The sequence below is a fragment of the Aulonocara stuartgranti genome (genome assembly GCF_965226115.1).
Source record: "Aulonocara stuartgranti genome assembly, chromosome: 17".
NCBI lineage: Eukaryota > Metazoa > Chordata > Actinopteri > Cichliformes > Cichlidae > Aulonocara > Aulonocara stuartgranti.
The window spans coordinates 30,803,705-30,816,233 of NC_138953.1; the positions used below are offsets into that span (position 1 = coordinate 30,803,705).

At 43.1% G+C, this 12,529-nt stretch overlaps 1 protein-coding gene across 7 annotated transcripts in view; it reads right to left on the reverse strand.

Annotated features, from left to right (window-relative positions):
- wnk1b (WNK lysine deficient protein kinase 1b) overlaps positions 1-10,956 on the reverse strand; it is a 100,374-nt gene extending 89,418 nt beyond the window's left edge. For 4 of the 7 annotated variants that reach the window (XM_082511928.1, XM_082511927.1, XM_082511925.1 and 1 more), the window contains exons 1-2: positions 10,367-10,955; positions 5,799-7,414 (exon numbers count right to left, since the gene is read on the reverse strand). In XM_082511928.1, the coding sequence (XP_082368054.1) occupies positions 5,799-6,728 (930 nt within the window). In that variant the 5' untranslated portion in view covers positions 6,729-7,414; positions 10,367-10,955. Of the gene's footprint in view, positions 1-5,798; positions 7,415-10,366 lie in introns of all 7 variants that reach the window. The other 3 variants (XM_082511924.1, XM_082511929.1, XM_082511930.1) reach the window with 3 other exon arrangements.
- Between the last annotated feature and the right edge of the window lie 1,573 nt (positions 10,957-12,529).

A 12,529-nucleotide genomic window follows, 5' to 3' on the forward strand; every position in this document is an offset into this window, starting at 1 on the left:
ACTTTTTAAATGCCCGATGTCCTCTTCGCTCTGTCCTTTTACCTGCACATGGAAGTATTTCAGACCAACACCAGATTAAAATGGGTCAACAATAGTGCTCTGCCGTGCTAAAATCGGACACCCTGAAGCATATGTTGTTAGCCTCATTTTGTCAATGTCATGATAGTTCTGCTAATAAAAATCATGCAAGCGTGAATTTGTAATACAAAATAATGATATGAGAGATGTCAACAAACTGATGCGTAATCTCCATTTCTGCAAAAGCTGCCTGGACTCAGCAACTAGTCTCTATCTTAAGGCATTGATTGAATAACCATTTTTAAAGGACAGTTGCAAAGCCCCAAAGCATGCGTGTGTGTGTCTGTGTGGGAAGGGGGCTAATCCGCCTTGTGGTGCTGTTGAAGGTCTTTGAGAGTCTATGGTGCCCGAGCCTGAGGTCACACACCCTCTTCTCTCTTCAATTCATCCTCCGTTTCTATGTTCCTCTCCCCCTTCTTGATCATCCTCTCCTTTCATTTCCTTTGTCTTTTCTCTCCCACTATTTCCCCTCCTTCCTCCCCCGTGTTTTCAGTTTCTCCAGCTTCTCACAGGGGTCCCTCCACAATCACCTTCCACTTACTCAAACTCGACCCCCATTCGTCTAGCATCCCCTCCCCCACTCCCGTCTTCCAACCCACTTCCCTCCAAAAGTTCTCCAACTCCACCTATCAATCTTTCTGTTTAATATTTTAACCGATTTAAACCGCCTGTGCGCTCAACACCCTCTATCAGTTTGGTAGAGTACACTGCTTCGGTGGTCGAATGCTGAACCGGCTCTTCAAGATCCCTTGTGAAAGATCAGGCTGAACTTTGACTCGTACCCCTCCTCCCACCCTCAGCCTCTGGTCTTTCATACAACCCGTTTCTCTCTTCCGCTTATCCAGTTCGGGGTCATGGGCGGGGGGCTGGAAACTATCCCAGTTGCCATAGGGCGAGAGGCGGGGTACGTCCTGAACAGGTCGCGAGTCTATCACAGGGCTAACACAAAGACACAGGCCACCAATCGTGCTCACATTCACACCTAAGACCAATTTGTAAAGTGTAGGGTTAGGAAAAGTAACAGCCAAATGTTCAACTTCTAACGAGCTGATAGCCATGGCTTATATTCATTAATAACAGTCGGCGTTCAAGTGAACAAGGTCAAGTGTGACTCTCCGGCTGGTGTATTTATAAGATGCTTTCTCTTCATGCTTTAAGAAGGAAATAAACTCGATGATCTCTCGCTGCGTCTGCTGTTTCCTCCTGCGTGGAGAGCTGCATATATGTAGCCGCTCTGTCCTGTCTGTGCCTTCACAATCAGCATCATAGCGGGTGATGCATAAATTAAGTGCAACATTAAATTGCAAGAAATCCGGCCGCTCCTAGGTCATAGCTGCCGGGTCTAGTTCATGAGTCACTGAGATACAAACAAAGTCCAAAACTTACAATTAGTTTTCTTACCAAGACTACATGAGCTTATTATGATCTGTAGCTTTAAGTAACCCAAGTTCAAACTGATCACAAGAATTCCTTTCATTCCAGGACGCCTACAGGAGCCTCTTCTTTCCCATCCATCTTCCAACAGACACTCTGATAAGGCACCTTAGCTACTGGATGACCTTCTTCCTCTCCACCCCCCTCTAGCTATTCATCAAACGCTTAACCCTTTAAGACCTACCATAGAACCAAGTCCGCCAGAGCTTATATTATATTTTTACCTGCTGTGGAGCCATTTTTGGGAGCATTTCAAGTTGCTATACATCAATACAGCCATTATAGCCCAGATTTTAATAATATGTATTCATTAAGTGCATAGTAATTACATAAATTGCAAAAAAGTGCAATAAACTACAAAAAAATTGAAAAGCGTTTTTGATTTTTTAACATATATTTGTAGTTAGAGAAATTTAAGAGTCTTATCCCTCAAAACTGTAAATACAAAAAAGTTGCACAAAATAGTTTCCTACCACAGGAAATTTATTTTGAGTGTCTTCATAGTTTTATTTTTGAAATACACCAATTTTTATACACTGCAGGAAAAACGAAAATAAATATTATACTGCAAATTTGCAAAAAAGCAGCATATGCATCAAAATAAACTATTTCCAGCAGTGCAATATGAGTCCTAAGCATCCCAGAAACGACACAGAAAGTCATAAAGTCAAAGATAACTTTTAAAAAGAGCAGTATAGGCCCTGAGGCCCTGATCGCAAAAAAGACTACATTTCCGCGAAAATGACGTCACTTCCGGTTTCGGGCAGGTAATGGCGGAAATGCAAAAGTTCGCGCTGACGTCTATTCCAACGTAGGAAGTGTTTTGAACAGGTGATCAGATCGGTAAAGCGTGTTTCTGGAATATTATGTTTTTGTTCCTGCAAGCGCTTTTTATGCAGTTTTTGCAAAGCTTTATGTGGAAGGAAACCGTGACCTAGGACAAGCTGATGGCATCAGATGTAAGTACAACTCCTCCGGTTTCATATGCAAAAAAATTTTTTGCGCTAGCTTACGTGGTTGCAGTGCTACTGGGATTTAAAAATAGTTACGCATAACAGAGCGTTCCCGCTCCGATCGGCTCTAAAGGGTTAAGCAAAGTACCAGCTCCATCTCCCTTCTCATCTCCCGTTCTGCTTCCATGTAACTACAAATTTCTCTGGACACAAATATGATCCTGTTTTGGGATCCAAAGCCAGGAATTTGAAAGACACACACCTTCAACTCTTAAGCAAGCAAACACAAACACACACGTGCATCGCACTAACATATGCATACTGCAGTGACAAGTGGGTGCGGATGGCAAGGGGGACATACTCACGTCACACAGAGATATTTCCACGCTAAAAACTGACAAGTTCCAGATGATGCCAACTCCCACAGATCTCCAGTTGCCATGCCCACCCAGTGAGTGAATGTGATTGGTTCTAGTGTGTGTGTGTCTGCATGTGTGTATGTGTGCGTGTAATTCTACTCCCACCTTTCTGCCACATGTCAGCAGTTGCTCAGTCACAGACACACAGTGATACCAGATTACAGCCTCTTATGTAGAAGAGTACTTGCCTTTGCATGCATATAACTCAATCACCACAGTCCTTCAATACTCTTATATAACACACGCACGGAATATAATGCATGAACGACATTTTGCATTCCAGTAATTCAGGATATATATTACATAAATGTCAGCAAGTTTATTCTGATCATTTAGCAAACTAACCAAGCAATAGTTTTAAAAATCCAATCTCAACTCAGAGACGGAGACCTCCAAGACACAAAGAACTGTCAAGAATCCCCAAGTTTCTCCGTTTCGACAAGTAGTAGAGTTAGAGACGGCGATAAAGACAAGCATGTGTGACAGAAAAAGCTCAACAAAGGCTAGACGTTTGTTTTCCGATAAACACACCGCCGTTTCCTAGATGCAGGGCATCAGGCAAAGCTGATTTTAGCTCCTGGGATTCAGGAAGACTCGTGGAGCATCTTGTGATGGAGATGACAGAAAAACAAGCACATGCTTCCCACAGGAAATAAGCACACGCTGAGAAACATAAACACCAGCGGTTTAGCAGAGAAAACATTCAACTGCACAGTGTGACCTCAGTCTTTTTAAGGTTCTATAAAATTAAAAAAAAATCAGTATCCATGCCTTATATCAGTGTTAAATGTCTAAATATGACAAACACTTTGCAGAAAAACATGAAATATACATTTATAAGCCGAAAAAGTTGTTTTTGTGGCACAGTATAAAATGCTTCATCACAGCAAGCAGTTCCACGTGAGTCCATGTCACTGTTTTCCTCCTCCGCTGAAACCTCGGCTCAGTCAGTGTGCTAAACGTCATATGACCGCCCGAGACTGTTGTTCTACATCTCCAACTGCTCACCGCACCTCCGTCTCTCTGCCTGCTCATCGACAAGAAGTGAAAGCTGAAAGACTTTGTCCTTTTCCTTCGATGCTGCACAACCTTTCACCAACCGATACACTTTTTGCCTACACGTCTCCTGTTCACACCTCGCCCCGTGACAGACAAATACTCAATAAAGAAGTTGCATCAGTGCACCACAATGAAGCAACAGCATCCTGTGGTGCGCTGCAATCCATCCTGTCAAAAGTTGGCCAATAGTTTTATGTGTCTACTTTGAATACTTTTCAAATGTTGAGACAGGATACCGCATCTCTGATACTGCAGATATCATGCAGGTGTCATTATCTGATTTGACACCGTCATCAGGAAGTCGACCCCACTTGCATTTTGGCCTATATTGCTTAGTATCCTCTTCCGCTTTCATTTATACATGCGGTGGTGGTGATGTGACGCACCACAGCATCCGCTCACTCGCAGCTGAAAGTCAACCGTCACTACCAGAGACCCACGACACACGTATAATGAAAATACACATGCATGAGTAAGAGAAAACGAAGAGCCTGAGCTCCAGCTTGACACTTTGTTCCATCTGTGATGCAGTGCCCCAGTAAACACTGAATAACATTTTAAGCCATTTTCACACGCGAACTTTGGAAGATTGTCCAGGTTACTGCACTGGTATATCTTAATATATCTAATAATATAAAACTATATAACTGTGATGTCTTAAAATGGTAAATGAACTGGTACTTATATAGTGCATTTCTACTCAATTTGAGCAATCATAGCACTTTCTTACTACAATCCTCATTCATACACAAGAGACATACAAGTGCTTTTAAACACTTGTTTTCTATCCTACGTTCTGTAGAAATCCACTGTCAGAGGTGCACATGAGAACGTATATGTCCCACCTAGTCAATACAGAGATTTTAATCTTTAAACTGTCATCTCCCTAGTGCAAAGTGTTTCTTGCTGCCTCTATTTAGACAGATCCGTTGCCAAGCAGAATACTTCTAGTAGTTCTAATCACAGACCCTAGCAATACTCTCTGTGTTCATGCAGTTACAATCCAAAGGATGCATCCAGGGCAACTTAGGGTTCAGCATCTTGTCCAAGGATACTTGGACATCCAACCTGGAGGACCAAAGGGTCGAACCGCCGGTTTAAAAACCGGCAGATCTCTGATCTGACTACAGTAGGTGGGACATTTGCGTTCTCATGTGCACCTCTGACAGGTGATGTCTACAGAAGTCAGAGTTGCAGCTGATGAGAGACAACAGCTTTAGAACAATACAACTTTGGCCTAAGGAGGTGCTAAATGTCCAGGCCAGCACTATAAAATTTTTTATAACCAGTCAGCTAAATAATTTCAAGCAGTGCAGTCCCTTGAGTGACAGCTCGTGCTGCATTAAATCAGTCCAAGAAGCAGTGGATTTTTAACGACTGACTTACAGTTAGAATCCATTATTCATGAAAACAATTACTGGAGGATCTTCATTACGTCTTCTGCTGCTTGGGCTACAAATACTATGACCACTGTGATAACAGCGTACCTCAACACTCAGATCCACATGCAGTGAAACTTAAACTAAAAACCACACAAGCAGAAAACTCACAGCAAATGTCCATTTACCAAAGTCACAGTCGCTGCCTTAAATAGCACACGGACCTCTGATGGATTTTGTTGTAAACAGTTCCCATTTAATCCGCACTGGTACATCAGTCCCAGTCAGACTGATCTCCTTTCGTGCACAATTACACAGAAAGTCTCTGCCTAAACAGGAAGACTATATCTTCCTGTCAAGGTAATAAGCAAGAGGCACAAATAGAAAGGGTAAAATTCAGCACCTGGATGGCAACTTTTTGAGACTTTGGCAAATAAACAGGAAATGACAGCACAGTTTTAACAGCGTAACCTTACCTGTAGCTCACACCATGCCACTTCCACTGTTGTCTCAGTGTCCAAACCCTTGTAGACAGTCTTAAAAGACCCTCTCCCGATCTCAATGTCAAACTTCAGGAAGCGTCCATCTGGTGAAGTTCCTACAGCTTTTGTTTCAGCCTCCTCTATGTCCTCTTGCTCCCGTTCCCTCTGCTCTGCCCGTGCTTTCGCGAGCCCCTTCTCCTCCTCCGTCTCCCTGTCTTTCTCCTCGGTTGGACTACTGATGCTTCCCTCATACACATTTCCTACTGCTTTTCCATCTTTGGCCACCTGTTCCTGAAGCCCTCTGGGACGCAATACGATGTCAGGCTGTTTGGCTACTGTTTTATTGGCAACATCCAATACTGTCGAGCTGGGCTCTGTTACTGCCCCATCTGCACTATGTTCAACACTGCTACTGGTAGGAACAGCAATCGTGCACACATCCAAATCTCCCTCGGCATTTTGTAGATCCCCCTCTTCGACTGCCCCACCATGCCCAAATGAAGGCTGAAGGGTACTGCTCTGCAGATAGGAACCTCTTTGGGACTCCTCACCTTCATAATCCTGTCCTCCAAGGTTTAAAAGCTGCGGAGAGAAGATGATGGGAGTCCCTTCACAGTCTGGGGGTGATGTGAGTAACACAGCTGCTTTGCTGGGCAGATCCAAAGCTGTGGCATTCGAGTCACAAATGACACTCCGGCGGAAGAAACGGTGCTCGGCCGTTTTAGAGTCTCTATCCATTGTGTGGCGCCGACGTTGGACCTCCGGCTCTCCAAGAAGCTTCTCCACGACATGCGTGTCTGAACTGGCAGAGCCGTTCACATTCTTGTGGGGGGTCTGGGGTGATGGGCAGGGGGACGGAGAAGAAACGGGGGGAAGAGGAGCAATGAATTTCACTGCTTTGCTGCTGCTATTTTCTTCAGACATTCTTTCAAAAAAAAAAAGCTCAAACTGTAAAAGAGCAAATCTTTATGTAAAGACTTTTATGTAACTTATTCCTGTAAACTCTGAGCGCAGATCTCAACCTCCTAGTTCATTAACCTTTGATCAAACCGCAAGAAAAGGAAAGTTAATGTGCAATAGAACAAAAAACAAAATCGACTGAATGCAGCAATCCTTGATGTCTTTTGTATTTTTTGCTTTCCTCTTTGCAATGTTTTAAATTAACAACCCGCAGTTTCTACAAGGCCCTTTCGTGGAGGGCTCAGGGAAGCCCCAGGTGAGTGGAAGGGGCTTTCTCTTAAAAACTGGGGAGGGAAGGGATGAAAGGCAGTCAACAGAGGAGGGGTGCAAGCACTGCAGTGAGACGATAACCGTCAAATCAACACGTAACTCCATCCTGCTGCCAACAACCAGACTGGGATGACCGCAACATGGAATGACTGGAGATCGATTAGACCAGTATGGCCTCTTAAAAGATGACAGAAGATGCCTGGACTCCAAAGTTTGATTTTTAGGTCTGGGGATGTCTCTGTAAGACCAGGCTGAAGCCTCCTCAGCTGCCTGAACTTCCAAGAGAGGTTGCTGGCCTCTATTGTAAGGCCAGATTGATGGCTAGGTAGGCCTAGGCCTGGCCTAGCCTGGCCCAGCTTGGTCTGCTTCTGTCCTTGTCCCTGGAAATAAAAAGAGAAAACTATGAAGTGAAACTGTTTTATTTATAGGTATGAGTATACATGTCAGAATTCAACATACCTGGCTGCCTGCCAAAGTAGCTGATAAGAACACACAAGCCGTCAGATATTTTTTAATTGCATTTTATTGCAGGAATTTGAAAGCAATTTCAAAACCTTGACTTTTTTCTCTCCTTTCTTAAACCGGGACTATCCGGCTGATTTCTATCTGGATATCTTTTTATTCTCTGACTCAGACAGGAGTCCAAAAAATCCTCATCCGTGTAGCAACTTTGCGCGACTAAAATTATCATCATTTAACTTATAGTAGACCTTTGCACACCCTTTAATTCATCATGTCTGACACAAGCCATCGAAGCTCATCTTTTGTTTCCAAGGTCACCCACACTCTGTGCTCTATGGAAACTGTGGGCCAGATATCTAACAGCGACACCTCAGGTCCCAAAGACCAAGTCAACAGAGGACAAGCGATGGGCGTACTAGACTGGACTGACAACGTCAGAAGAGGAAACAAGGCAGCCAAATGGTGCCGTAGGCTTGGGCACACTGTAATCTGTATTATTCCCAGGCAAGAAAGTAAAGATGAGTCACTTATTTTGTTATTGTTCTTGTTATGAACTGCCTGGTTAATAAAATGAGAGCGAATAAAGAACTGGGTTTGAACTGGTGAGTGAATGTTCACGGTACTTCACCCACTGTCAGGAGTCATTAGTTCAGAAAAGACTTAAAACACTCGGTCAGGCTTTGGTTTGATATTTTTTCAGTGAAATAAATTTGCCTTTGCTCAGCACAATTTTTTTTTAAATCTCTAATTTAAGCATGTTAACCAGATGGAGATCTGCATCCCACACCAGTCTCTCCCTCCCAGCTGCCCCTCCATAGTTAAAGCTGTGATGTAGCAGAGACTGTGCCTAATTGCTCCATGTTCCAAATTTAGCCCAAGTCAGCACAGCCTGACTGACCCCGAGGTTAGACTGCTCGGTAGCAATTCAGCAGATTAACATGAGAGATGAGGGGCACTCAGTGACACAGACAGAACTACTTCACAGAAATGCATATCTGAGGACAGTGCACAATATATTACTATGCATTTTGTGTTAGAGGAAATGTAATAACTAATTACTACGTTCAGAACTTGCAAGTCGGCTCGCGTAACGTCCTACAGACGCCTTCTACTCGGTGATCACAGTGGCACCGGCTCAGAGAACGAGCAGCTGCTTTCATGTGTGATGTTAGAAACAATTCACTGTAAACGTATTCAAGCTTCAAAACAAACCAAAGCAAGTTTTCACAAGTTTGACACTGATGTGCAAAGAAGAACGCAGAGGATGGTCCCAGTTTGTGGCCATTAAATTTACATATGCGCTATTCTTCAGAAGACATTTTTAAGCCACAATTGTGTTTCATTTAGTCCCAGAAACTATTTTTTATCATCTCAATTTAGGGAAACGGTTAAAAGACAACCGCTGAGAAGGTTATAGTACGGATGCACCTGAAAGCTATGACCTTACTGCTTATTTGAACCCTTTCTAATATTGAAATCTGCACCGTACACCTATGTTTGGTGCTCCATTACATGCATAACGACACAAATCTTTAAGCAAATGTTTACATTTCCATGAAATAATACCACAGATTATTAAGCCTTACACACATTCTGCCCTAAGAGAAGCCCTTTACTCAGACGAGTTAGGTTCCAGTCTGGGAGCGAATGAAACGATCTTTGAAAGTGTAGCACCTCTGTTGGACAGCTGTCTGAAACGATGGCTGCACTGATACTGTTGTGACAATTAACTCAAAATATGAATTACTGCTGGTAGGAAAAAACAAACATGAAGTTGTGCCTATGTCAAGAAGCTCCTATCAGCTATGTTACAACAGATGCCCTTCCTGATACAACCCCAAAGGAATTTGTGTCTCCTCCCAAGACTGGACTGGGGACTGAATGTGTAACCCACTACACGATGGAGTCACTGCAGGTGTGTCTATAGATCACTGCTGTGATTTCATAACAGCTGACGGAAGCATAAATAAAGACTTTTAACAGTCAGAAAAAGGTCAATACAGTCAGACTTAAACTTCAGTGTTTGCAATAAGTACTGTGGATTACTGCATCACTGGTGTCCCCCAAGTACCAATTTGAAGTGTCCCTTTAATAACCCGATGCTTTTATATTTGCGTTTCTATTGCACTACTGCTAAAAAAAATGTGTAAAGTATGTATACAATGTTAATTTATATTCAATATAAGCAAATCTGGTCTAATAGGAAGAAGATTTCTTTTTAACTTTGAAATTACAAGCTCAGGTTAAAAAAAATGCCTCAAAGAAGGCGCAACAAGAAAGATTATTACTTCTTCTTATTAAATGAGTGTCAGCTTGTGGAGAAAACATGGCATATCATGGCTAAGACATCCATGGGCCCTAAAACGGACTGATTCCTGGTCCACGAGCCACATGTTTGATACCACTTGCCTAAGCAAAACTCTATGATCTAAACTTATTTTTCAAGTAGAATGATAAGGGCAGCATTAAAACAGGTAGAAGCAGCAACATTATTATTGATACATAAAGGCTTTGTTATCACATCATCAGTAAATGAACTCCAGCGGTTACGAGCGGATCATAAAAGCCTGATGTGTGCACATGAGCAAATAAACCTTGGCTGGCTTTCGCTCAGTGGTCTTTATATTGCTATGGTATGATGTATGACAACAGCAGTGCTGCACTCGTGAGAAGCCTTGCCACTGAGCAGAGTGGAAATGCAGTGAGCTTAATTAAAGCTGCAGAGCAACCCCGTGCAGCTTCACTGCTGCCTGTTGAGGAACTCCAGAAAACGAGGCTGTGTCGACAAGTTTGTCTACAGGCAAAAACAAAGACGCGAGCAACGACTCTGCAGAAAGCATTGCGATGCAAAAACAAAGGCGAAGCATTACCTATGACATCGGTGTGGTCTGTGCTGTTGCCGCAGAAATGTGAAGGGGGGAAAAACTTGATTAGGGAGCCTTTTACTCCTCTGCAGAGGGTCTGCTCTACACACAGCACAAGTGTCAGTGTGGTGCGTCACATTAAAGCCACAGTTGGTTGAGGGAAAACACTAAATAAGAGCGATTTGTACAAAACACAACAAATATCCCTCAAATTAAAAAGGTCCAATCAGTGACGAGACGAGCGGTGCGTGCAGAGAGCCCCAAGCCGACAGACAGACACCTCCCACAGGACAGAGATGACAAGTTCGCCCGCTGCTGTCGCGGAGGCTGTGGTACTACTTTTCTCTCCGTATTGTCTGTGTAAGGCTTCCAAAAACAAAAAAAACGATAACAGCCTCACTTAAAGGTAACGTATCCCGACCCGTGTCGGCACCCGGTCCGCTCGTGCCGCCTCCGCGTCGCTCCTCCGGGCTCGTACGATGCTATAAATCCGCTGCGGTCCACAGTGATTCCCCGTTTTCAAGCCATCAGACAGCGGATCCGTCTGCTCTGGGATCTTCTCCAGCGATGACTCGTCAAAGCAACTGCTGGGCTTTCACGCAGCACAGCCGCATCAATTCACTGCTGCGAGCGAGGATGCTGGAGCTGTATAAGGCCGCTTTTCAAAATAAAATAAATTACACCTCATAAACTCACAAACTTCCTATATCCCTCCTGCAAGCGTGTTCAGTCGTGAAAGGGCTGTTGTCAAGTACAAACCCATGCAATGCAGCCCCCACCAGAGTCTGTTTTCTTCAGGTACTTGAAGCATATATGTTGAAGTGATGGAGATCCAGCTGTGCCCCTTCGTGGATCTACTGGAGCAGCTTCAGCAATAGTAAGTACTGTAAGCTCTCAAGCTCTCAGTGTCATTCTAATAGAAAAGCTATCATATAATGTAGGATGTATTATTCAGTCATTAGAAATAAGAAACACGTGTTAATTATTTTATAATGTAGGGAGAAATGGATCCGAAATTGATTTGACTTTTTTTCGTTTTTAAGTTAATAGTTGACTAATAATTAATAATTGTCTGTATTGAAAAGTAAGCAAAGACAGTTTCTGTTTTAGGCTCATTTTTTGTTCATTGTCAAGCAAACAGAAAAGGTTATTCAGCAGACGCTTCGATCTTATTTTGACAACTCAAGCCGGAAATGGTTTTATTTCCTGCTGAGGTAATTTACAACGGCTACCGGAGGCAAACCCGTGCATAATGACCCACCAGACAGCAGCAGTGTGAACCAACACGCGCCGCTCATCGTGTTTTTATTTCATTTGTTTTTAACACGTGCTTTGCCATTTTTTATTTAGACCGATAATTGTTGAGGCTGTTCAATGACGCCCCCACCATCTTTTCCTAAATATTGACTAATTTACCCTGAAAGAAAGAGGCTTTCACTTCAGCAGCAGGCCCACTCTATGCTCACGTTTTCTTTAATTTTTTTAAAACAAAATTTCACTTCACTAATTTGGAAACACACTTCACGCTTGCTGCTTCCTCCAGATTGTCATGCAAATGTTATTTTACTAAAGCAACTGTTTTGAAAATGCCACACACAAAAATCTGATTGTGGATTGTGAAAACTGCTGACTAATTTTCACAGTCATCACCAACAGCTTTCATCTGAACTTAAAGTTTCCACGGTGAACAGCAGGATGATTCGCTCTGTGTCGCTGGTACAGGAAAATCAGCTGGTAAAGAGTTGAAAAGGATGTGTTCACGCCTGTGACTTCTACCTGTGTTTGTTACTGGAAGCAGTGGCAAGGCTACAGCAAAAAGTGAGCCATTAACTTGTTTTTGTTTTTGGAGTTTTCACATGGCCACCTGTAGCTTAATGTGCCAGCGAAACAGGAACGAGTGTCTCAACGCAGATCAATTTTTTCAAGCCTGGTCTTCGTTCCTGGTGCGTGTGTGTGAGGTGGTGTTCCTTTGCCTGTGTGTGCATGCTGCACATTTTTATCCTGCACTTTCCTTTAGGCAAAGAAAGAATTATGAGGTTGCAAAAACAGGTTAGCCAAGTACAGACTAAAGCAGATAAAGTATACAAAAGCACTCCTGAATGCAGGAAGTGTCCGTAAAAATACAGCCTGTGACACTCAAAATGCAAAATGTGTCTTCATAGGAGAACA